The 27,760-nt window shown below is 35.9% G+C and overlaps 1 protein-coding gene across 1 annotated transcript in view; it reads right to left on the bottom strand.

The window, feature by feature from the left end:
* The window catches only part of MEF2C (myocyte enhancer factor 2C), a gene marked incomplete at its 3' end in the record, with an annotated part of 152,659 nt that overhangs the window by 73,207 nt on the left and 51,692 nt on the right, over positions 1-27,760 (bottom strand). Inside the window, exons 2-3 of the mRNA XM_080698040.1 lie at positions 22,416-22,608; positions 3,680-3,883 (exon numbers count right to left, since the gene is read on the bottom strand). Coding sequence (XP_080554166.1) covers positions 3,680-3,883; positions 22,416-22,469 — 258 coding nt within the window. The 5' untranslated portion in view covers positions 22,470-22,608. The remainder of the gene's footprint in view (positions 1-3,679; positions 3,884-22,415; positions 22,609-27,760) is intronic.

Consider the following 27,760-nt stretch of genomic DNA (forward strand, 5'->3'; position numbering starts at 1 on the left):
TAGGTGGTTCGTACAGTGAGGAGTGGAGCGAGAGAGCCAGAGTGATGAAGGGTGAAGCTCTCCCATTTTATCAGAATCCCGATGGAATGTCAACAGCATCGAGAGCTAGCGCGTTGGGTAAATATCCGAGAACTGTCATAGAGTGAAATAAAGTGACTTTCTTCAAAGGCAGTGCTTTTAAGACAGTAACTTTTTTATATTAAACTGGTGGATTAAAAACTTAACACATTTACTCATTCTGACATATTTATATAGTGTATCTAAACAGATATTCAAGCTGCATTATGATTAAGAAAAAAAAGGCTACCTCAGTCTGTCTGTCAAGCTTCTGTGAGTCTCTGCCATTGTAACAGTAGTACTAATTATCAAGCAAAGACATGATAATTATGCAGGGCTTTTTTTTTTTTTGCTGAAAGAAGAAATCTTTTTTCAACACCCACACACTGCACAACTTCCTATGACCCTCTAACACTACTCTGATAGAGTCCACAAATTTGTATTTCAGTCTCAATATGCTGAGATCATATTATTATATCATTTCCCCCTCCCCCATTATGCTCTTTTTTTTCTCTTGTGAGTAAACTGTTTGTAGGGGGCTAAGGGACAGAGGTAATGGTTCAAATGGAAAATATAAAACTAATGACCCTTCATGAAACGTATTATGCTCCTCATTAAACTTACTCAGTTAAATATATCCCATTAAATTAAAATAAATAGGATTTAAAATTTTACCCAAGAGTAGTAAAGTATCTAAACTTTCAACACTATGTCAGATCCATTTTAAGAATAGATATCTCCAGTCCCTGATGTATCACAGGTTCTTAGCTTCCAACACAATTTAGGTCTCAGTGCTTCAGAGGTTTTCAAACTTAGTGTTTGTAAGAAATACTTGGGGAACATCTTCTAAGTACAACTTTCCACCCAAATCCCTTCTTCTGCACCAAGTATCTCAAGCACTCTGATTTCAATGATCAGCACTTTAAAAAACACTCCAGAGCCAGGCGTGGTGGTGCACACTTGTAACCTTAGCATTTGGGAGGCTGAGATAGGAGGACTGTGGTTTTAGGACAGCCTCAGCTGTCCTTAGTGAGGCCCTTTGCAACTCAGTGAGACCCTGTTTCAAAATAAAGAATAAAAAAAATAGGGCTGGGGGTGTTGCTCAAAGGTAGAATGCCCCTGGGTTACACACACACACACACACACACACACACACACACACACACACACACTACTTCATGTGAGGGTGATGTAAAACCTCATCAGGATTAGAGGTCTTGCCTTACTTCTTTCTCCATCATCTCTGTCATATCTAAAAGGTAGAAGAGACAAGTATATGAAGGGTGTGTGGTTTTGTTGGTTGAGCAGGACAGACTCACATAGTCTTACACTTACATGTCCTGTGTTTGTCCAAAGAACTGAGATACCAAATTTGGATTTGGCCAATGAGTCCCAGTATGTTGTGGTGGTTTTTGTTTGTTTGCTTTGTGATGCTGGGGATGGACCCCACAGCCTTGCTTGTGCAAAGGAGGCATTTAACTACTGAGCTACAATCTCTTTCTCTATAAAGGTTGTTTTGAAAGATATAGAGCTTTAATCTAATGAGGTTAAATGCAAGAAAACAGAGCTACTACTTTCTTCTGTCTTAAAGAGTTACCTTTAAAAATCACATTACAAAGGATTTTGAAGTTTAATATTTTTTATTTACTTATTAACTTATTTATTTTGGTGCTGAAGATCAAACCCAGAGTTTCATGCATACTAAGCAGGAACTTTAACCACTGAACTATAATCCCCAACTCTCTTCTTTTTGGAGACCAGAAACTTCAGCCCAGAGAGGTAAGTAACTTAACACATGATAGCGCATGACAAGGATTCAAATCTAAGACCTCTGATTAAGCAATTTAGCAAAGTCAGACTCTCAGGTATTCACTTGTCAGAGAACAGGAAAATCTTATCCAATGTATGAAATTTTAAGTGAACTTTAAGCCACAGGGTATGTGCCTGAGCCAAACCCTCAGAAGATGAATTTCCTAGATTTTAAACTTCTTTAAGAAAGCAAATTTTAAAAGTTAACACGTTTCCCAACTAGTGCAATATGGTTCTTTGACATACCGCAGCATGCTAAGGACTGAAATAGTTCAAGTCTAGTCAAGAGAATTCAAATTCAAATTCATTCATACTAAACTAGTTCTGTTCACTTTCATGTTTGTTTACATATTTCACATTTATATATGTATGCAAATAAAAGATTCTGAAATGCGGGTAAATTTTATAATCTTGAATTTGATGATCAAGGCAACTACAAAATTCAAATGAAGAACTAAAACTATGTGCAGTATTTTAAGTACATATCACACAGTAGACCCACTTACTCTTTTTCATTTCACTGAAATTATTTGCTTGGCCTTGTTAGGCAAAAAATTAAATAAATATAAGTAAATAAAAATTTAAAAAATTGATCATCTCAATTTTCTGGAAAATCAAACAAAAGCAAAATAGAAGAATTAGTCTTAGAGAATTGTAACAAGGTAGGTACAAAAGCAAGATGGATGTAGGTGGCATATTAATTTGATCAGAATTAGTACTAAAATTTTTTCATAATATGGAACCAGTAAAAGCAGCAGAAAAAAAGACATGTTTTGGCAAACCGCCTCTGAATGCATACTTTCGAAACATTTACTGTTGTTTAATTCTAGGAAAGCAGATGCAAACTAGTAAACCAAAAGGAGATAATAGGTAAAGAAAATAGATAGATGGGAACCTTCCTCATTATTTGTCTCCTCTTTGGTTTAGTAGTAATCCAAAGTTTACCTAGTAGGCCTATGGTACCTCATGAAGGGTACCATCAGGCCATAGCATTTAAAAGGATATACTGTGAAAGTGTTTTAAAGGTTTCAACCAAAATTTTATGAAACATTCCTCAAGCTAACAAATCTAAAGCTTTTTTTTCTTATCTTGATGCTTCTTTATTTTTGTCACAAGCAATGTTTTAACTCAAACTTGGATAAAACACTGAGCTAACATTTAGAGATTTATCTTCTCATCTTCAACCATTTCCCGATTCCATGTAACAGATTTCACTGCTATACCAAATAATATGATTTTAAGGAAAAACCATTTGTAGGAGAATAATTGTCTTTATATATCTAACAAGAAGGCATTTGAAAATATTTATTAGAAAGAAAAGATATAAAGTGAAAAACTGGAAGTGCAAGATTGGAGTGAGTTCATTAAAAAAATCTTTTTAACAATTCTGGGAAACCATTATAGACTTAGATCATCAGAAGTAATCTAAACTGTGGGTTAATCTACAAATCTGGGGTCCTAATACAGAGCAGAAGACAAGGATCACTCAGTGAAAGATAAGACAAGGAATTTGACTCTGGAACTTGATTTCTAGCAAGAAATTATTCTAAAGCATTATATCACCTTAACTTGTACTTTGAGGATAAGGGGAGGGAATGGCAGACTAATAGTTCGGGTGGGTATCTGTGGGACTGTGAACCTGTTAGGAAAAAATATGTGTGGTGTGTGTGTGTGGTATGTATGTGTGTGTGTCTGTGTGTGTGGTATGTGTGTGTAGTGTGTGTGGTGTGTGTTGTGTGTGTGTGTGTGTGGTGGGGCGGGGCACACACCCCAAGGCTCTGCCCAAGCCTGGGATCACCAAGCCTGCTCTCACCTCCACGATGTCCGAGTTTGTCCTGCTCTCGTGCGGCTCGTTGTACTCCGTGTACTTGAGCAGCACCTTGTCCATGTCAGTGCTGGCGTACTGGAACAGCTTGTTGGTGCTGTTGAAGATGATCAGTGCAATCTCACAGTCACACAGCACGCTCAGCTCGTAAGCTTTCTTCATCAACCCAAATTTCCTCTTTGTAAATGTCACCTGGAATAAAGAAAGCAGGAGAGTTTTTTTTTTTTTTTTCAAAGAGGGGGAAAAATTTGTGTGTGTGTGTTTGTTTACAGGACTATATTTCTGTGCAAAACAATAGAAGTGTAGTTGTTAGAGCCTGGGGCACTAACACATTTGGAGAAAAAGCAAGTAGATCTAAAACTGATTTCTGCTTCGAATTTGAAAGTATGCGATTTCGGGTTTGTTGCAGAATGTGAATCTGCTAGTGCAAGATTTAACGCGGGGCGTTTTCATGAAGGTCAAGGCGACCAGACAACTGTTCATATTTCCTCGAGCAACTTAAGATTAAAAAAAAAAAAAGTTATTCTCAGAGTGGTTAGCATCTTTACCAATTACAAGTTTGGAGCTTGTTTTTTGACCACGTAAAGACTGGACGAGACATTACAAACTTAGCACTTCAGATCAGTGTTCAAAAACCCTTAAAATTGTTTAGTCTCACGTCACTTAACTGAAAACACTTGATGGCTTATGACTGTGTCCTCACACAAAGTTGCAGTCTGTTTTCTAGAAATCCATCAAGGCATTAGGAAGAACTTTAGCCATAATACTGTTGGGATTCTTTTTTTTTTTTTTTTCTGTGTATCTTTCCTCCTCTCTCAGGCCAGGAATTGTATTGTTATCATTGACTTTTACTTCTTTTAATCTAATCTATTTCCAAGTCTCATAATTCCTTCCCTCAAAATATTTCTCCGGTTCACCCTTGTCTGTCCCCCGGGCGGCTCAATCACTCATGTCCTTATCACGTCACTTTTGGACAGCCCAGCAGCTTCCTGTCCCAGATGATCTCCCTGCCTGGAATCACTCCCTTCTCAATTCATCTCGATCTGCAAAAGCTCACTCTCGCTGTCTTCCTCCCCCTGAGCTGTCTCCAACGGGGCTCCCGTTCCCTTTGCGTTTGTCCCACCTGCCAATCCCACCAAATGCAAATGCATGTATTTCACTCTTCCCATTTCAACCTCTCTCGGCTAAACTTCAGCTTGTCACTGCAGCCTGCCCACCAAAAAAAGGCAGGAACATTGTAAATTGTAAGGCTGTCCACGGTCCTGTGTTTCCCAGTGGGTAATATACAGACTATCATTCCTATAAAATACCTCATTAGAGAAAAGTTCAATGACCCAATAGGTTTAGAAAATGAAGCACTCTTTTTAAACTTTGTTTAATCTGCTCCCAATCCTTCTGCTGACAGAATCATTTGTTTCTTCACTTATTTATTTTGAGAAACACTGACTAAGATTCTTCAGAGCTAATGTGTGTGTATAAGTGTGTATACATGTGTGTAGTGTAGGTGTGTAGTACTGGGATGGAACCCAGGGGCATTCTAACTCCGAGCTACACCCCCCAGCCCTAGTTTATTTCTTATTTTGAAACAGGGTCTAAGTTGCTGGGAGCCTTACTAAATTGCTGATGCTGGCCACAAACCTGTGGTACTCCTGCATCAGCTCCCAAGTACTAGGATTACAAGTGTGAGCTGTCACACTCAGCTCAGAACTAAGTTTTTGAGGCACATACTCTGGGAATTTAATTTAGGTATTGTTTTCAGTAGGGATTAGTTAAAAATCCCCCCACCTCATTTTCATATCCAACCTATTTGCAGAGCCCAGTCCAACTTTTTTTTTCTATCATGTATTTATAATTCCTAAATCTAGATTTCCACTCTTTCTTTTTGTCTCTAGACACCAAAAAGATATTCTCCAGTCTTACATCTATCAAGATGTCCTAAGAATATCAAAAATTTCAAAGCTCAACCATATTATCTCCACTCTCAAATGCACTCCAACTTCTGAATTTCTCATCTCCTCATGGGCTCAGGAAACCAGACTTGGGGTGAGCTCTGAAGCTTCACTTCTTACCCCCACCCCAAACCCACATCTAAATAAATGCATTGACAGGAACCATGGACTAGCAGACAGAAAGCCTGGCCCCCAGTCTCCTTATTACTCCACAATTTGTAACATTTATTGTTTTACCTACCACCCTTTATTTTACCTTAATGGCATTTACCACATTATAATTTGTACATTTTTCATGTGACAATTTAATGTTTATATTTTCTACTACAGTGCATGCTTCACAAGGGCATGCACCATTTTTATTTTGCGCACTTTTTTTATCCGCAGAATAAAAAACTTAATATGGTAAACTACTGTGTCAAGTATTTAGAAATTTTAAGTTGGTGGTACATTACATAAAAGTATGCGATAAAATTTTCCAAGATTTTTTCTAGCAATGAATACATAAAAATTTTAAGAGATAAATTTATATTTTAATTAATATATAAATTAAATCTCTTCTTAATTGCTCTAAATTTAATTAATAATGATCACATGATTTTATCATATTTGCATTGATGACAGCATTATAATAAGGAAAGAATATGGTGTTTCAATTCAGAGAACCCTGGGTTTGAATACTAAATCTGCTATTTGCTGGACATGAAAAATTCCTGTAACTTCATGGAGTTTGATTTTATCTGTATAATGGAGAAAATACCGACTCTCAGGTTTACTGTGAAAATTGTATGAAATAATGCATGTATACAATCAAGTACAGTGCTTAGAGTAAATGTTTCATAAATCTTGGTTCGCATCCATTTCTTAGTTAAAAGGATAAGGAGAACCAACAAAATCTGTTTTGGTGTCTTGAAGCATCTACGGGGAGGCCGTTTGAGAATGCTGCTATTTTTGATGGAAAGGTAAAGATGAACTCTCCCTGCTAACCACCTTTAGAAAATAAAGCATCAGCTATTAACCAGCCCACTTCAGTTCATCAGGATCTACTCAGATGTGCTATTTTTATTTCAACATGGACAATTTTTCCCTGTAGTGATTACCAGTATCTCACATTCTGTTTTATGTTTATAATTTTTCTAGAGTGCTTCTGATAAAATACAGCTAGCATTTTATTTTCACATCTGATTATCATACTCCTTTTAGAAACTTTTATTCTGGTTAGTTCAGAGGAGTTATGATTGATATTAAAGATGGGTTAGAGATTATCATTTTGGACTGGATTAAAGAAGCATAAACATTAATGACATAGATCTATTCAAAATATCCCCTAATATTTCTTTCAGCTTCTATTTATGCATAAAACTCTACCTGCATACTGGTATTTTATTTAGTAGAATATGCTACAAAATACATTCAGTACTAAAGGCACTGACCTCAAATACTTTCTTTAATCAGACTTTATGACCACAACTATAGGTGGAATGTCTCAATACACAATGGTTTCTGTTGTACTCAAACCTCAGAATCCAGCACATTATAACACTTGCTATCAAAGTCTATTTCAGGACAGAAATAATCACTACAACCACTGTTTGTGTTTATTCCTAGATGCCCTTCAACTTTTGTGTAGCCTGATGATGCATACTTATTCGATACTACCTGTAAAGAAAGTTGGCGCATATAGCTTCTTTTCCTTAAAATTCAAACTGAAATTGTGATGACTATATTAAAGCATTTAAGAAAATATCTTCAATCTCTCCTCTTAATTGCTCTAAATTTAATTCTGTATTATGTTCGTAATCTTCATAGCATACTCAAAATGTATTTTATAATGCCTTTTCTCATTGTTCATCATTAGATAAAATTGTTTTTAAGCATTAAGCTTTCTAAAGAGATCTGGAATATTGCTCTTCATTTAAAATATGCCACTCAATGACAAAGATCGCAATCCAAAGCTTTTATACTTAAATATAATAATGTATTGTAATGATTACATTTTTCATAACTTGACAATAGTTTGTAATGGGGGACAAGTCCATATTTCTACTTCAACAGCATATTCTGAACCTTCAGTGAGGCAGAATGCTGTTTTTATAGTAGTTAGGTAAAGATATGCTCTTTTCCAGTGTTTACATCAATCAGGGTGCATCAAGGGATGAATAAAGTCAGTATTATTTAAGTGGGCACTGTAATTCAACATCTAGTTTTCAGAACTAAAGAGATTCAACAACTATATATGCAGAGAAAGCAGAAGTACACTGTAAACATTGACTGTTTTATGTTATTCTCTTTACCTGTTGAACCTCTAAATAGCCTCCAATGCAATGATTATGTTGTATGAAGCAATTTCAGTATTAAGTTTTATAAAAACCCTGAGTTTTAAATCATAGCTCAGGGGTAGGCATGGCATATCACACACAGACAGTGGCTCTAGAATCTACTAGGTATGAATCAGAAACTGAAATTAGAATTTGTAATTAAGAAAAGGCACATTAATTAAATATAGCTCCATACGATTCAGTTACAAAAAAGTCAGGTTAATCTATTCCACAGTAACAAAAATACTTTGGTTAATTTTTATTGAATAATTTCTCCATGCCAAGCACTATGGTAGGCAATGTGTACTGCACACTCTCCATGCAGACATTTGCAATAAGAGCTGTGGCTTTTATCACATAAAACAATCTCTCTCTCACTTTCTCTCCCTCTCCCTCTCTCTTTCATGTTACTTTCTTGAGGTCAAAGAAAAGAAAGTCATTTAATTCCTTAATGCTTAAAAGGAATTTTTTTAATTTACAACAAAATGTATTACTTGGCCAATATTTTAGTCATGTTTAATGATTTGAAACTGTGTTATTATCTGGAGTTGGGTGAATTCAGATTTTTTTGTTTTCCATACAATGTTTCATCATAAAAATAATAGTAGATATTAACCTAATCGAGAGGAATATGAGATAAAATCTACCTGACTGGTAATTTCTTATCTCATATGTGGTGAGAACTAATCGGGGACTCATGCTTCTCTCCTTTCTGTGTGGCCACAGGCAGGCTCTCCCTCCACATCCACTGAATGACCATTTGCTGAATAATCAGATCATTCGACTATATTTCTGGTATTTTTTTGTTAGTTTTTGGTTCTGGGAATTGAACTCAGAGACATTTTGCCTCTGAGCTATGCCCCCAGTTCTTTTCATTTTTTATTTTGAAAGAGGGTCTCACTAAATTGCTGAGGGTGACCTTGAACTGGCAGTTCTACCTCAGCCGCTCAATTATTGGGATGACAGGTGTGTGCCACCATATCTAGTTCAGAAATACTATCTTTTTTGAGGTACTGGAGGTTGGACCTACTGGCATTCTACACGCCCAGCCCATGTTTTTATTGTTTATTTTGAAACGGTCTCACTAAGTTGTGGAGGGCCTCATTATGTAGCCAAGCCTGGCTGTGAACCTGTGATCCTCCTGTCTCAGCCTCCCAAGTACTGGGATGACAAGTTTGTGCCACCACACCTGGCCTTCAGAAACACTATTTTAAAGTCAACTATCTTGATATAATTTTCTGTTAAAAGTAAATATTTTTTTACTTGCCTTTTGAAAATTTAACCTCTCGAAAATAAAGATTCTTGGATTATCTATCTGCTTATATTTGTTTTACCAAAACATTGATCATGTTAATGACATGAATCTTGAGAGAAAATAATTATACTATCTTAAAATTTATAATAGAAAAACTAGATAATGTCTATCTATCTATAAACAGATGCTCTAGACTTAAAAATATTCCAAAAAGCTCAGAGAGAAGTGAGCTTTATTTCTTGCCTTGATCATGAAAAATGGAAAAGTCTGAAGATAAAAATTAAATTTTACAATCACAGGATACACAGAGAATGGGGAGGATCCAGAGTTTAGAATGTCTGCATTCATGGAGTAAAATTCTTTGAACTCTCTGAAGAGTCCTAATTTTTAAAGACTATGTATTTGGAAAAGTGTCTGATGAAACCCATATGCACAGCATTATGCATTTAAGACTGGCTGGTAGTAATTTAGTTGGCTTGAATATGGCTGGAGTACTGTGCTTAAAGAGACTGGATGCACTGATCAATGTTAAGCTTAAGGCTAAGTCTCTAGCATGGTACCATGTTGTGCAGGAACTTTCCTGTCCTGGGTTTTATTTTATTTTAATTTTTATTGGCTTAGATGAAGATACAGAGGGCATGCTTATTAGATTTGTGTAGAACAACAATCTGGGTGACACAGCCAGTTCAGTAGGTATATAGCACATCCGCAACTCCTTTTATAGACTTTAGGAAGCTGGGTCACAAACAAGATGAAGTAAACAGGTCATTTTTAAAGATTTGCATTCATATATTAAAAGACAAAACATTTCTATAAATCAGGTTCGAGGAAAATTACCAAGGTAGCTAATTTGGGGGAAAGGATCATAAGTTATTGTGTTCCACAGTGAGAATTAATTATCCTACTGATCTGTTAGAACCATCCTTGGGACTATATTCAGTGCTGAGAGTTACCACATAAGAAGGCACTGGCTAAGTTTCAGCACCTACAGGATGGCAGACAGATTGATACAGGGCCTGAGAGCTATTCTGCGTTAAAGAATCTCATATGGCAGGGGGTGGTGGCACACGCTTGTAATCCCCACGCTTCGGAGGCGGAGACAGGAGGATCGCGCAGGTTCGAAGCCAGCCGTGTGCGCTGGCTTAGGAGACCCTGTTTCCAAATAAAAAATATATAAAATAGGTTTGGGAGTGTAGCCCAGAAGTAGAAACCCCAGTAACACACACACACACACACACACACACACACACACACACACACACAAAATAATCTCATATGCTTACCCTTTCCTCCCTAAAAATGCTAGCCTGGCATGGTGGTACATGCCTGTAATCCCAGTACCTAAAAGGCTGAGACAAAAAAACTGCAGGCTCCAGGTGAGCCTCAGCAATGTAGCAAAACTCTCAGCAACCTAGCAAGACCCTGTTTCATAACAAAACAAAAAATTAAAATTAAAAGGGCTGGGAGTGTAGCTTAGAGGTACAATGCCTTGGGTTTAATCCAGTGCAAAAAAGGTGGGTCTGACACATTCAGGCTATGTGAAGAGGCACCTAAGTTATTTTTTTTTTCTATAGAGAAAAATTAGAAAGTATTTTTAAAAATAACGAATTCAAAAGAGGGGGAAAATCTAGTGACAAGCAGCATATATGAGTGGAACCTGTCTGCCAAGCTCACTCTGAACATGATCAAGTCCAGCAGGACATCAAGGTCTGCCTCAGAGGTATTTCTGAATTAAGAAGGAGCCTGGACCAGAATATTCTGATTTTTTTATTTTTTATTTTTTTTTTTATAAATTCTGATTTTTAGATGTTCAAATTCTATGGCTAGGTAGTACAGCCTTTTGGGTAAAGAGGAAGATAAAGGTGACTGGTAATTAGGTTTGAAATAAGCATCTGCTGCTGCAGTTTCCCCCTATAGAATGTCTTCTGTCTTGGTTATTCAATCTCCTCAATGTAACATAATTATTACTTAAAACTTCCAAATACCAAAAAACAAAATGAAGTCACTTTCTTCTTGCAGTTAGAGGATATACAAAAGACTAAAAAAAATTTGAGTAGATGACATTATACAGGATGTGCTGAAACTGCACAGAAATATAGCTGTCCAGGCCGACAAAGAAGAAAATACACATTATTAATTTTTCTTGCAGTTCTGCGGATGAAACCCAGGGATTTGCATATACTAGGCAAGTGCTTTACTACTGTGCTACATCCCATCCCCTAAAATCTCTTTGAAGAAGTATTGTATCTGCATCATTACTGGCAATGTGGGGTAAAAGCAAAAACATGGTCTGTGCCATTTATGAGCTATGTGCTCATGGGTAAACTGCTCTTGCTTAGTTCATGTGAACCCGTCTCTCCACTGTAAAATGGAAGAAATAATAGGCATCTTAGTTTTTTGAAAAACACACTACAAGCGTTAGGTGACTTTTTGACTGTGAAGGACTATAGTCAAGGTAGGTGGCATCTTTTCTCTGATGTACAAGACTCAATTACATGTTCACTGCTGCAAATAACTTCTTTCTTATCTAGCACCTATCTATCTGTGTTACCATTATCAACTTAGTGTCTATATTAGACTGTCTTTCTCAACTAGATACTCACTGCCTTCCATTCATTCTTGTAATCTAAAATTCAAGAACAATACTTGGATAAAATATCTGTTGGACAAATAAATGGATAGCTTGATGGAGGACTATATATGCAATCTAAAGTGAAGAGTTGAAATTTCTGTGTATGCTAAAACTATGTTAATAGAAAGTTTACCACAAAGAGAGAAATTTTCAGATAGTTGTTTTACATTTTTGTCATCTTAACTTATAGTAAAAAACATATGTTTGGTAAAATTGAGCAGAAAAAAACTGAGCCAAAAATTGTATATGAGATTGTTGATAAAATCACAGCATATATATATATATATATATATATATATATATATATATATATATATATATATATATTGATGAAACCCAGGAGCATTCTGCTTCCAAGCTCCACCCCTAGCCCTATTTTTTATTCTTTCTTTTGAAATAGGGTCTCACTGAGTTGCAAAGGGCCTCACTAAGTAGCTAAGGCTGTCTGCAAACCGCGATCCTCCTGTCTCAGCCTCTGAAATGCTGGGGTTACAAGTGTGCGCCATCATGTTTAGCTCTAATTCTGTTTTTAAATAAGAGTTGACTTGTTGAGTTTGTTTAAGAAGTTCCTAGACTTTCAAATAAGTTTCTACTTTTGACAGTATCTTCTTGAAGATATTATTAATTTATCATCCCCATTTCTCAGAGGAATGCTATAAACAGAAAGGCAACTGCCTTATCCACAGCCACAAAAATTAGTTCCTGGATTAACTAGAAACAGAACCTTTTCTATTTCTGTGAATGTGTGTGTGTAAAGGGTGTTGAACCCAAGGATATTCTATCTCTAAGCTATACCCCTAATCCTTTTTATTTTCAAACAGATCTTGCTAAGTTGCTGAGGGTCTGGCCTCAAATCTGAGTTCCTCCTGTCTCACCCTTCTAAGCACTGAGATTTCAGGCCTTTGCCATCATGCCCAGCTAAAATAGAAGTAATTTCACACAAAATTCATCATTCTCTCTTCTAGTCAGTGCTTCTTCCCTCTTTTAGATAACTTTTTTTAAGTTTAGCAAGGCATGGACCCAGCCAAAAGTTAACTGAGCAGTGTATAGGTACTGTCATTTGTGATAGTATGTTAAGAACCATTGGACATTCTGATGAATGCAAATAGAGAGGTGTACTGCATTATTACAAGGATAGCTTTCTAGGTTAAAGTATACACACACACACACACACACACACACACACACATATTAAATTGAAAATGAGTCACTTTCTGAGTTCTGCCAATAAACCAATGCTACCCTTAAACACTCAAGTCAAGTCATTCTCACTAAAGTAAGCAAGAACCAGGCACCTACTCATTCAATATTTACAGTTGTTTAAATTTCACAAAATGAGAAGTATTTTGATTGGCAGCCAGAATAAAAAAAGATGGATCTCTGATTTATACACAGCCACTGTAATTAACAAGTGCTAAGAACAGAGGACACGGCCTTTATCATTTGATACAGGCTAGGGAAATTAGTCTGAGTACCATGTAATAATACACAGCTCCCTTTCCTGATGTCATTCACGATGTCCCTTTGGAAGAGCTTTCCTCAGTATAAATGGTGGGAGCCCTTGCACCTTAGAGGAAATAGTTTTGAATAAATGGGGAAAAACATCTTTGGAAATAGCAGCTCTCATTTATTCTTAAGAATAAATTATTCTTAAGAATAATTGAGGACCTAACCCAGAGCACTTCAGACGTAACATTAAGGAAAGCAACCCTCTAATCTATGGTCTCAAATATGTCTTTCCACCAATCAGAATGCTTTTGGCCTAATATTTTTTTGGGGGTACTGGAGATGGAACCGAGGGGCATTCTACCTTTGAGCTACATCCCCAGCCCTACTTTTTATTATTTCTTTTGAAACAGGGTCTCACTGAGTAAGTAGCTGAGGCTGGTCTCAAACTCTGTCGATCCTCCTGTCTCAGTCTCCCAAATGATGGGATTACGAGTGTGCACCACCATGCCCAGCTTGACCTAATCTTAACTGAACTGTGTTGGGTTTACTGAACAGAGCTTTTATCTCCTTCGCTTTTTTTTTTTTTTTTCGTAGTGTGAGGGATCAAACTCAGGGCTTCCCCCAGATTAAACAATCATTCTACCAGGGATACCCTCAGCACCCTGCCCAGTTCAACTTATAAAATAATAGCAACTTCTTTGTTTCAGAATGCATTTGGGACTAATATGCCCAGTCAATTCTACTTTCAGTGTTTGTAGATCTCATAATTTTTTCCCCCGAATAGGGTCATGATTAATATAAATTTCATTCTATGAAAATCTTTGAGATCTTGTTCTCCTTATCATGTTGCCCCATCTAGACAATCTCTTAGTTTCCTCCCAGCTGAGGAAGCTGAATGACTAGAGAGCGAGAAGATGGACAGTCCACAGAGACGTCCACGTACTCTGTAATCCAAGAGCCACTGGGTCTTCCCCTGTGTTCAAAGGGTTAGGGATGGAGTCAAGAGTCTAACAGCAATCTTTAATTGAGAAACAGGGAAATGCCCTCTTAAGTGCTGCATCTCCCCGCCCTTGCTCCTGACAGCAAGTAATGGTACAACTGTTCTGAAGTCTTCCTCTTTAGTTTTATTTTGTTTAATTCAGTCTGTCATTAGAAGGCTTGCAAGCGCTAGGCTTGATGATTTCTCTCGGTGGGAGGAAGCAAGGCCATTGCAGACTTGTGTTCTAGACAAGCACTCCTTTATACAATGACGGGGCCTGCTGTGGTCAATGAAAGACTCTTTAAAGAGCAGTGAGGGACTCTTTTAAGCAGACTGTGACCATGTGCTTGCAACCCTCCAGCATAACTTGGGAGGATGAGACTGCAGTGTGTTCTGCTGCAAAGAGGACCATTGTCCTCATTAGCCTCGAGCAAACCCAGCCGTGTTTCACTGCTACACAGCAGAATTTCCAAAGGCTTTTCGAGCAGTATTTCCTGAAAATTCTGAACAAGATAAAAGGATTAAAATAAGGGGCATAGAGTATGAAATTGAGAATTTAGACCTCAACACCCCAAATCCCCAAAATAAAAGTTTGCATCTTGTGCGCTGCACAATATTTTGAGGAAAAATAATGAGTTGTGAGTCAGATCACAAATCATTGTGCACCTATTTGTGAACCTGAGTATTTATTACCAGACTCACAGAGTTTGGGTTTCAACATTTGTGACAGCTAATTTCTGATATATATTTATCTACATGAGGAAAGGAAGGTTGATTTAGATGATTTAATTTTTTTTAGGATTTAAAAAGATTTTATTGTGGCCTCTTTTAAGCCTAGAAAGAGTTTGGCTTTTAAAGGAAAGGAGAACACTAATACAATATGCATTTAAGTTTTTATTCGTGCTGTTCAAGCCTGCTTGGTTTTTTTTAGAGGGCTGATTTACATTCTAAACCTAATCAGTAGCAGCAGTGATAAAGACTTCTGTGTCTCTCTATGCCTCATCTACCTAAGATATATATTTTGAAACTGAGATGAATCACATTAGCCAGATTAATATGGGAGGGGGCAAAAACATGTTTACGAGTTCAACGAAGCCAAAATGTACCTAAGGTAAAGGTCAAAGACTACTCGATTCCCACTGAGCACAGGCTCAGGAAGCACATTTGTCTATGTTTTCCTGTCATAACAGGAAGAGTGCAACTTCTTCCTTTCCACAATGGCTTCAGTTTTACCTCCTAACTCCAATATTTTCTCCCTCAGGGCCTTCCAAATCAATCCTTGCAAGACAGAAGGCAGGAGGCTGTCTCGGCTGCAGTTTCCAAACAGTTACATTTGTTGAAATGTTATTTAAATGTTAGTGATTTCTTAAGCTAAACTGTTCCAATGTAAAATTATAAGTCAAATTTCCAAACATTTAAATTGGTTCTCTTATTCCTATTAATGGTCCAACATATTTCAAGAGAAACAAAAATACAGAGTGTAAATTATGGAATTTTAATTGATTCCAATTTAACTATGTTACTTATTAATTTTTTTAGTCAAAGCCGTTATTCTCAGAAAACATGAAAGTTCCCAAGCTGTCTTCAAAAAGGGTATGATAGGACCTAAACGTTAATAAAAATACTTTTATCATAATACTTTTTGAAGGTACTCAATTTTATGTGTGTAAATTATGCTAAAATTTTGACTTTAAAGATGTGGCTTTTGAAATAATTAGCATCATATATTTAATCTACAGCTTGGAAGAAACCTGTTGATTTATGTGGTCTTTTTATAATGCTAATATTTTTAGTGCTAGTTTCTCAGCAATACAATGTCACACATAGTTTGTGATTCTGCAAAGGCAAAAGGTGAGGTGTAGCATAAGAACTGTATGTACAAACACTCACACAGAAGAAAGGGCCACTGTGCCATCTTTCCAAATACAGTGCTTGAGATACAATGAACAAAAACATCTACAGTTTTGTAAGTTACAGGGTTGAACAGATATTATTTGAGACACACAAATTAGAACTGAAACAATAAAACATCCTAAAGCCCTTGACTTCAAAGTGTTTTTTTTTTACATGAAGTGATATGAATTCTAGAGAAGACACTTATACTTTTCTTTGTGAAAATTTTGGTTTCTCAAATTTCCTATCAGAAGAAAGCTAATGAACAAGTTCAACAGCAGTTGGGACAATATCTTTCTGGCAATAAAGGAATAGCTGTAGCTGACATAAATATAAAATGTCACACACCGTATGGTGTGCATACGGAGTGTGCCACACACTATTGCTCTGATAGATTCAGCTACGTAGTCGAGGAACCATTTGTGAATTGTTTTCAGAATTGCTAGGAATAATTTCAAATTGCTAGGAGTAAAAGAGAAACGAAAAACCTGTCAAGCAGGCCCGTGACTCTGGCTACTGATTTTTTTTTTTTTTTTTTTTTTTAATTTGGAAACCTCGAAAGCACAATTTATGCCCTTTTTTCTTTCTGGGTTTCATTTTCAATCACCAGTAATTCCAGCTTTGAATAAAGAATTTTTCCCTTGATGATTTTAATTAATGAAAGAATGATTTAACTTGTATGCATGGGAAACATTTAAACAGGCGTCCCTGGTATGTTTCAATATTCTCTATAACTTAATTCTGAGATGTATCACATCTTAATACATTACTAAGATACTCGCTAACTTTAACTATGGCGAATGGGCTTAGAATAAATTTAAAACAAAGGTAGGGTAGGTAGTCAGCTGTTCATGAATGATAGTAAGAAAAAGAGACATAATAATCATCACTATGTGGTATTTGCAGGCTTATTTTGGGTTTAGAGACAGGAAAGTCAACAATTTTGCATTGAATGAACTTTCTATGAATACTTCCTTGGTGCGTTCTCGCACATCATAACGTAGTTCTTAGTGACTGATGTATGTGCACACAGCACTTGGTCGGCTTCTGATTCACTAGGTTTGAAATAGGTTCCAGCTAGTCCTTGACTAACAAGGTTAACCGTGCTCTATTACGTAAAGTAAAACTGACAAATCCGGAAGTTGTTGGTGGAGCTGGCACACAAATCTCATTTGACAGGCAGAATGCATTGCTCTGTTCTCCAGATCATAGCACAGAATCCGTCGCAAAGTTATTTTCTTGAAGCAATTAACTTGTGTTTCTCAATTATCCAATTCCCTGCATTTAGTCTACTCACTTTCAGCAAACTTCATATTGGATTCTGAGGATGAGATCCCCAAATTTAGAACTGTAATTAACTCTTTTATTCAGTGATATTCTGCATATACCTTGAAGGAGAAGTTATATTTAAAATAAAATTTTAGCTAAAATTCTAAGAACAGAAAACGTGAAAATCAGGAGAAAGTAAGGAGTAAAGAATTTTTTTCTTTTTGAGGAGTCATTTGAGGAAATCAATACATTTCTTTTTAGTTTTCAGTTTAGCGCAGAATAGACCAGATGTAGCTGAAATATGTCAGTATGTAGAAACTGTCAGGAGCTGCATCCACACTGAACACATTTTTCCAGCCTTTTTCCCTAACTCATTTCATATAAGTATGAGTCATGTAAAGAAAGAGGTAGAAACATGAAAAGAGAAAATGTTAGAAAATCTAACTGCTATGAACTCTGGATTCTTTTTAACCATGAGGGGATTCTTCTGATCTATTAACAGGAGACTGTTGCTAATTGTCTTTAATTTGTGCTCCAGATATTGCACTGATAATTACATGAAATGTTGTTTTCTGGCAGAAGCAATTAGTGTGCCAGATCTGATGGAAAAAAAAAAAGAAAACCTAAGACATTTAAGTGCATTTTTTACCCTTAACTTACTACTTTAGACCCTCTGTTATTTGTAAATATTTTCCCCTATAGTTATTCAAATATCTTTAAATGTTTTCTCAGGAAAAGTCACACAGTAAATTTGGGTTTATCTCTCCTGTTCTTTTCAAAGTGGGAAAGCTGGAAATTTGAATCCGAAATGACAAACAAGTTTAGGTGAAACATGCCTTACTTTTACATGTCTTTCTTCCTAATGTAACAGATACAATAGATTTCTCTTTGTAAAAAGAGTCACGTAAGGTGAAAAGAACATTGAAAAATCTGTTTCAGGCATCAATAATTAAAATTCGGTACCATCTGAAAGAGGATAAGACTATATGATTGCCTAAATGACAAAAACACTTAAAAGGTAAAGAGAAAAAAATGCAATTGCAGAAATTAAAATTGTGCTATTAGCAAGAACTGGAAGCAGCTAGAAGTAAGACGAAAAATTTTAAAAAATTGTTAAAAACAGTGTTGTGGTCGGTAACTCTAACAACATTTTAAAATAAATGTAGAATTTAGGAAATGATTTCTCTCCATCCTTAACATAAACCTGTTCTGCAAACGTCCTGTGTGATCTTTCCTTCCTGCTCATAAACCATCATCTCCGCCTCAGCTGGCTTTTGCTGGGGTGTGACTCCCTTGCCTCCTGCCAGCTTCTGAAGCCACCTTTGTCTTCAGCTCTCCCCTAGCTCCGTTTTTCCTTTCATCTTCCCGATACCATTTAAGGTAGAGCTCTCTCAAAATGAAGGTCTGGCCAGTATCCTTCATTATGCTACACAGACAATGAGTTTTAAGGAATCGCTAATAGGTACGTTTATTGAGCACTTATTATATGCTACATGCTTCACATTTATTACCTCTTTTAATTATCTCAGTGATGTAACGAGGTAGGTTCTGTTTTTAAATACTCCCCCTATAGAGGAGGGAACTGGTGAGATTCAGAGAGGTCAGGTAACTTGTGGGAGGAGTTTTCAGCTGATTATACTGGGACTAGAATCAGGTCTGTAATCTCTCTAAAAACCATATAAAATTGACCATTACATTTTACTGGACATACTATAACTGCAGAAAACACAATACCATGAATATGATATTATACTAGATACATCAAGATATCCTAGAGGAAAACATGCTTTCTTCTGTCTTGTGTGTGAGAGATGTGGGCTCTCGTGGCCACCTTCTGGTATTAACTATACGATCTTGGGCTAGTTTATCGGAATTTAAGAGGCCTTCAAAGTTTTGAATGGCCTGAGCCCAGCATGCACTCTTTCATCTCTCTGAAGTCACACACCAGGCTGGAGTCCTATGGCCTTCCTTTGACGCCAGCCAAGCTCTTCCCTATCTCAAGAAGCATGGCGAACTCTGTTTCCTCCAGAGCTCTGTAACTCTCCTGACTAATCTATTAGCCCCCATCCTCGAGCATTTCCTTAGTGAAGCCAGCCTCAGACCCTCAGTGGTAAACATAGGGTCTTCTTGCTATTCTTTCTCAGTACTTTCAGATTTCCATTTCCATTCCTAGCACAGGAATGGAATTTTAGCTATATAATAGCCATAATGAACTATGAGACATAGTGCCATATGGAACACGAATGTCTGTTTCACTCCACCAGGTCCACAAGCTATGGCCCACAGGTGAACTCCAGCCACCTCTATTCACTTACATACAGCTCATGGCAATAGTCAAATTACTATGGAAGAGACAGGAAAAGAGGCCAAGATTACTTGGTATCTGGTCCTTTGTAGAAAATTTTGCTGACCTTGTGGAGGATAATAAAATGGATGAGAGTCTTATTTGTCACTGACTGCTTAGTTTTTGGCAAGTGAAGTCTAGTAATATTTGTTCATTTAATAAATAAATGGATTATTTAGCTAAAAATGGGATTATTAAGGATTAAATAGAATAACATATATGAGTGCTGGGGACATAATTTTAACTACTTTTATCAAGCTGTCTGAACACATAGTAAGGAAAATTGACCATTCACTTAAAAGTGCTTCCACAGATTAGCTGGTTTGATTATCTGTCAATCAGAAGTGGCCCACACATTTTAGGCTCTTTAGCTTACCAGAGGTGGGAGACAAGCAGGACAAGCATCAGTATGTATATCTGCTTAACACTGTCAATAGCCATCTAAAATAATCATTGAATATATATATATATATATATATATATATATATATATATATATATATAAACACAGCAATTTTCAACTTTACTAACTCCATTTAAGAGTACTGAATTAAAGTGCCTATTGTACTTACAGACTGGAGAAAAGAATAAATATATACTAAATTCTGCAGAATAAAGTTAAGGAACCCATTAGGATTTTAAAAAAAGTCAAACTTAATTTAAACAATTTTTCTTTTCCCAAAATTATTATGACTTTGAGCATAGGTGAGAGTAATAGCAAATGTAGATGGCAACTACATTTAAATTTTAAAAATTTCGCTTTTTAGCTCAAAAATTTTTAAAAGTTCACTTGTTAGGATTCTTACATTGTGATGTGAGTTTTATGTTTCTTTATAAATCATAATGAAAGTTCATGAATTCAACCTGCAAAAGATTTTTTTAAGCTTCATAAGTGAAAGGAGATATGAGTCTAAAAATTACCTAGTATTATTAATAAAGTATATATGCTAATTAATGTAATTTCTGACTTCAACATTCTAGTCCAAATCATAAGCTCTAAGTGGTCAATGCAACAAACATCATGTTCAATATTTCGGTCTTAATTTTAGTTTCAAGCTATTTGCTAATATTGACACTTACTGCTTTTTTTCTTGACATTCATTTAGCAATAAACACTGAAGAAATCCATCTTAAATCTTCAAATTATTCATCCTAATTATTCATTAGTTCAATATTTAGCCAAATGTAGTTCACGTTTCATGTATCTTAAATTTTATAATTAATTAATTAATTTGTTTATTTTGGTACTAGGGATTGAGTTGAATGGCATTCTACCACCATCATCCCTATTTTATTTTTATTTTTTAAACAGGGTCCCACTAGCTTGATGAGAGTCTTACTATTTGCTGAGACTGTCCTAGAACCTGTAATCCTCCTGTATAAGTCTTCTAAATACAGGAATTACAAGTGTGTGCCCCGACAGCCCATGAAAATTTATAATAATTTAAAGGAATATAAAGTTGAAAAGATAAAAAGCTCCTTAGTTCTTAGTCGCCCACTGGCTCTAATAGCCTAAATAACAATTTATCTTCATTATAATTTACACATATCACAACACTGAGTTTTAGGAAAGGAATCTATTGTAGTCTTCCCTGTAAGTTCGAGAGAATGAAAAAAAGACACTAGCAAAGACCAGTATCTCTATTTGGAGGAATTACAGTCTGGTGGTCTACTTTAAGGCTGTCTTTAGCTATCTCCAGTGCAAATGGACAGTAGAGAGAACACTCTTCTCTCCCATGGCCAAAGGGGCCTGTTTCATTATTCATATAACAAAGTTGAGATCCAGCGACACTGTCATTTCTCCCAAGAACCAATTTGACATTTAACATCAGGATGTGTACCAACCACCCAGATGCCCTTAAATAGTCTAACTAAATCTATTTCCCAAGTGTGAAGACAAATGAGTCAGACTGTAGACATTCATGATATACAAGTCTTTAATGCCGAATTGAACATTTGGATATGTAAAGTCTTCAGAATTGATTAATTGTATCATACAGATATTATCATTGCAGTTCTAGAGAAAAACAGAACACCATCTGCCTCTATGTTCATAAAATTCATGATTTAAAGGAAGTAGTATGAATTAACAAAAAGTTACTGCCTATACGTTATATGCTACTAATATCTTGTATGGATGCTTTGTTGTTGTCAGCACAATCTTAAAATGTTTGGAATATATTTCCAAGTCTTTTTTTATGGTGAAAAGAATGCAAGTAATTTTTAGACAGGATGTTTAGCCTATATTCTAAACCTCAAGATGGCTGACCACAAAAGGCCTAGTTCTCATGAATATAAGAATATCTTTGTTTGGTGATGCGTGCAATGTAGCAGTGCTATGCTTATTAACTCCTAATTATTAAGTTATTCATGCCATACCAGTACAGCTCCCATTTAAAATTCATGTTAAAATAAAAAGTGAACATTGCATGCTCAAATTCTATTTCTAACACATGGGTTTTTACCCCCTTTACATATAAGATACTTTTAGCACTTCATGGCCACTTTTTATTCTCACGACATCTTTTAATGGATGTTTATAAGTTTAAAATCTTTCAGTACTCTCAAACTATCTGGGGAAAATACAATAAGCAATCTATGTAAGTCATGATATGAAGAAAAGTTTACCCACTCACCTGTCTGTTACGTTCATCCATAATCCTCGTGATCTGAATCTTTTTTCTCCCCATAGTCCCCGTTTTTCTTCTCTCTCTCGTCCCTGAAATTCTGTATTTTTTCCTTCCTTTTCTTTCTCTTTCCTGTTTCCTTCAAACTAATCTCCTTCTTCAGCACTTGCACAGCTCAGTTCCCAATTTCCTGCATTCGTTCCTGCTGAACAAAAAAGAAAAAATTAAGTAACACTTTCACAGCAAGAGAACTACCATATACTACTATTATCAAGGAAATAAACTATATGGAAATACAGCCATGAAATGAATGAAAACAACTATTTATTAAAAGTACCTGGTGTATCACATACAGGAATATATCAAGTAGGGATGGCTTGTTTTTATAATTAAAATAACCTCATAAGTAATTTAACAAGTCATTTAAATGAAAACTATGCTTTAAAGCCCAACACTTGAAATGAAATGTATTTTTATAAAGAGTTTCTTAATATTTTGAATGAAATTAGATGACAATTTTCACCCTTGTGTTATGAAAAATTACCAAAATCAGAGAGTTAATGAACCTTTATATACCTGTGTATGCTAAGTAGGGCAGCTAATTCATTTCTGAAGGGAAAACAATCTTGTGTTTTGACAGCAGAGGTGATAGCGTCCCTAGTTATGCAAATAGGATGGACAATTATGAAAGTGCTATTTGATATATGTATATGTAAATGTCAACTAATTTAAATCTAAATCCTTTAATCTTATTTTTAAAAAAGTCACTCCTATGAGAACACTGTAAAATATGGAATATTTCTTCTTACAAGCATCTATCAGCAGTGAGATCTTTTCCTTTTGAAACTCTTAAAGTATATGTTGAATACAAGAATTGAAAAAAGTCATTGATATAAAAGAAATGGTATAAAATTAAGATTAGTATTCCATTTGTAACTATATTTTAATGATAAACTATCAGTCCTCTCAACTTAAACATTTTAATAAGATATATCATCTCTCTTTAGGGAATAAGACATAAAATTACAGAAGCTTCATATTATATACTGGAGAGCTCTAGGTCATGAATTAAAATTAAGAAATGATCATGAATTCAATGAGATAAATCCAAGGAGCTCAGAATACTGTAAGTATATACTTTACCATGTTTTAAATTATGCTGAACAGAATGAAAGTGCATCGCAATGAAGTGGAAGTTAACAAAGCATTCCACAATGGTTTCTTCATTTGCAAGCAACAGCTCTAAATATTTCATCTCCTCCTATGTCAAGAATACAACAACTTTACACACTGCTCAGAATTTCCCTGTTTATTTTAGTTGGTGTCTAACTGGACCTTATAAATTCCCACACATATTATGTAACGCTAAGCCAATGCCCTGGCTATTTAATAGATTATTTGGCGCCACTTCAAGGTTCTGGGAACAGGAAGGCTGTTAGATACTCTGATCATCAGCTGCCTTTTGATTTTTTAAAATTAATTTCTAAAGTCTTTGTCACCTTGAGTAAATTTTCTAAGTGTAAGTTTCGGTGATTATCTAATTGCAGAAGCTATTATGATATAATTAGTTCTGGTGGATTAAGCACTGCTTAAATACTAAGACTATCCATTCTCTTTCGCCTAATGCCTCTCTATGAAACTGCGGCTCGGTCCTGCATCTCAGAATGTGTTGTGAGGTTGCATTGTGACCACTCGGTGCTTGTCAAAACTATCGCTCCACCTAGATTTGGAACTGTCAGAAGAAGTTCAACAGTTTTTAAAAGTTACAGAGATTACACACATGCGACAAATGCGACAAATACACAGGAAAACATTCTCTACACATCATATTAAAATCACTTTAAAATACGAAAAATCCACAAGGCACAATTGCATCATATATTTGAGGCTGCCAAACACTTCCTATTTTTAGAGACAGTCTTAAATATCAACCAGGCCACTTCCCCGTGTTTCCTACAGTCTTACCTTAGAAGCAAGCAGCACATTAGAACGGTATATTCCCAGGCATGTACAAGACCCCGAAGAGACAAACAGGCCCTATCACAGAAAAGGGAACCCATGGGTCCACGGTAGGTACATATGGGACGATTCCCCCTCTGTTCCCTTCCCTGAGGCTGGTGGCACTATCCGCTTACAGGGCTGTGCCTGCCTAAGCACTTATTCACTTTAAGGTGGAAGGTCAGGGTGAACAGATTAGAGTGTGGTGACAAGGTAGAGGAGACAAGAATGTCCACAGATCCTGATTTCAAAACACAAAGAGCCAAACAAGTTGGGAGATATCCCTGGAGGAAAGTCCCCTCAGAAAGATAGAGCGAGAGCCCCAGGACCAGACTCAGAAGCATTCCCCTGCATGGCACCCACATTTCACAACTTGGAAATAAGATTCTTTTTTTAATAAAAGGCTTAAAAATTATTAAGAACACGATGGGTAATATTTTTCCAGAAGGAATGTAAGTATGTGTGAACAAAAGCATGTGTGCATGTGTGTGTATGTATGTATACATATGTGTATAGCCGTGCATCAAATGGATATATAAAGTGGCTGATTAAAAATATTATTGAATATGTTTCTTTTTGAAATATGTAAGGTAATAAAGAGAGACCTGTACTCACATTTCAATAGAAGTAAACTATTTTTGTTTTCTGTTGTACTTGAAGGGCTGCTTTCTAAACACTTATAAAATGCTAAATTGCTATCAAGTCTGCATGCAGAGTGATACACAGTGATCATGTCACCTGCTAACTGTTCCTGGGGACAACATCGTGACACAGACAGCTGAGGACATTGGATTGTGGTCACCATATCTCAAGGATGTCAGTAATAATCCAAAGAACTAGGAATATCAACAATAGCACACACAGGTCGTTTTCTTAGCATAATTATGGTTCTAATCCGATTCTTATGCAAAAACTATATTGCAAAAGCAGTTTTAAGTACTAATTTATAGTATGTCTAGTTGAGAGGCAGAGCAAGAATTATATTACTTTAGTCATGTTAAACTGCTTTGCATGTATATGTATTAAGAGAATACAATGGTTAAACTACATGTAGGAGAATTTCCAGTTATGCTGAGAAATTTCATTATGTACCGTCAAACATACGCTTAAAATAATTCTAGCAGCCTTGCTGCTACTTTTTTCCACATGAGAGAATCATTCTTGGAAATGACAGACTTACATATAAACAATCAGTAATTAAAAAGAAAAAAGAAGAAATGTTCTACTATAGTTACACTCTTAAAGAGTTATAGTCTTCTGCATCCCCCCACCCCATTTTTGTCAACCTATATAAAAGAAAAATAAAGTCAGTGTGCTTACTAAAAAGGGGAACTTCATTATGGTAGGCTTCTGTTCACTTTGAGTTTGGCATAAGCAGACAGTCGAAGGCAAAGTGGTTTGAGACCCAAGAAGAGAAGAGAAGTTTCTTCTGGACAGACACTTAAAGTCTTGCTCCCATCGGGCTCTCTCATTTACAGGGAAGTTCCCTTGAGCGACACACACCTCCCCCCTTCCCTCCCTCTTTCTTGCCCTCTTCCTCCCTCCCTCCCTCCCTCCCGCCAACAAATCCCTCCCAGTAACACACAAGAATCTTGACAGAATGGCAGGAAACACGCACAGACTGGTCAGGGAAGGATATGATGTCAGCAACCACGAACAATAAAAGGTGTAAAGGTGCTTCCTTCCCTAAACTGTTCCAGAAGTGTAAAATGGGAACCAAAACTCTCCACTTCCTTCTCTGAGCAGAGCCGTCTGGGTGTGCTCTGCAGCACACCCCACATAGAGACCTTGGAGAGGTTCAGATAAGGGGCAGTGAGGGACACTCAGACTCGGGACACAGTCTTTAACTTCTAACTTTAAAATGCCTTAGGAAAAAATAAATACATTGGCTCTAGGTCAGTGTCTTGTTATGATTACTTCAAGAAATAAAAATAAGAAAACAAACCTATAGAAACTGACTCTGGTTAAGCAGCAGATTATCTATTTATCTATCTATCTTAAAACCTATCCTGTCTTACAAAAATCATCTCAAATAGTTAATACATTTCTCTGAGAAATCAAGAATTTGACACAGCAAAGAGCCAATATGCATAACTAGTAATTTTCGATAAAGTACCAAATCATAAGAACTGGCAAAAAAAAAATCAATGTTTGTTGGTAAAATACATTAATTATTTAGTTACCCTCACATTACAAAAAGATATACTGAGGAGAAAAAGATGATTTTTTGTTATTGCAGCTCTCAAAGTTCTTATAAAAATTCAAGTTAGGAACCAAGCAAAATAACTAGCAAACTTTCAGTTTGTTAGTGAAACTCTTTAATGTAATCACTGGTAGGTTCTTTCTGACATGGAAATGGCAGTCTACCATAAAGTTTCTGTAGGAAGAAAACCACATATCAAGTGAATCTGAGTCATCACCAGATCTCAATCATCTTCCCACAACACTTTGATTTAGGAATTAAACATAACCTTCAGTTATGTGTTTTGATCTTAGAGTGAGACTGCCACGCCACATTAAAAGATGTGGGAAGAAATTAATTCTCTTCTGCTAAAATTATCTTTGCAAAGCATGTATTTTGCTATGTTAAGTACAATGCAGTCACTTAAATAAAAACAGCCTATGAATAAGGATAAACCATTAGAATGTGTGGTGTCAATTTGCAAAGAAAGAATTCTGGCTTTCTGTTATTCATACTAAATAAAGTAGTATGAATAAAATAATTTTCAGTAAAATTACATAATTTTTTCATTGAATTACATTTCCACTAAATTAGCATCCTCAGAATGTTTTATAAAGGCTCAAGGCTGGAAAAATTCAGCACATCATATCACACCACGAGAAACACCACTGTTAAATAAACGTAAGCCAGATAACTTAGTAAGGGGCAAAGATGATCATAAGCCCAGTTGTTGCAAGTCTGGTATTACTGACTCAAACAATTAAATTCATTATCTTTTTAGCTGGAAACTTTGCTCATTATGTTGCATTTAGATACATTTAACTTTCTACTTTATGATTTGTTTGAAAGAAGTATGAGGTGTGCAATTATACTTTGGTTAAAAAGAACAAGCAGAACCTTTAACTTTTCTCCCTTAAGAGCTATTCTGAACTTCAAATGATCTAACCAAATTATTATCCTTACTGGTTCTTGACTCTGCGAGTTGAGGGATATTTCCTAGGCCCTTAAAGTCATAGATTTTATAGAATAATGTTTCATCCTAGCTATGAGTGCAAACAGTCCATTTTTAAAGTCACATACCCGAGACTTAGAAAATAACAATACTTCTTTCCCACTGGATAAATACCATCATACCAATCACAAAGTTATCTTTTGAATTTATTTCAATTTATTA

The sequence above is a fragment of the Muscardinus avellanarius genome (assembly GCF_963383645.1).
Source record: "Muscardinus avellanarius genome assembly, chromosome: 1".
Lineage (NCBI taxonomy): Eukaryota > Metazoa > Chordata > Mammalia > Rodentia > Gliridae > Muscardinus > Muscardinus avellanarius.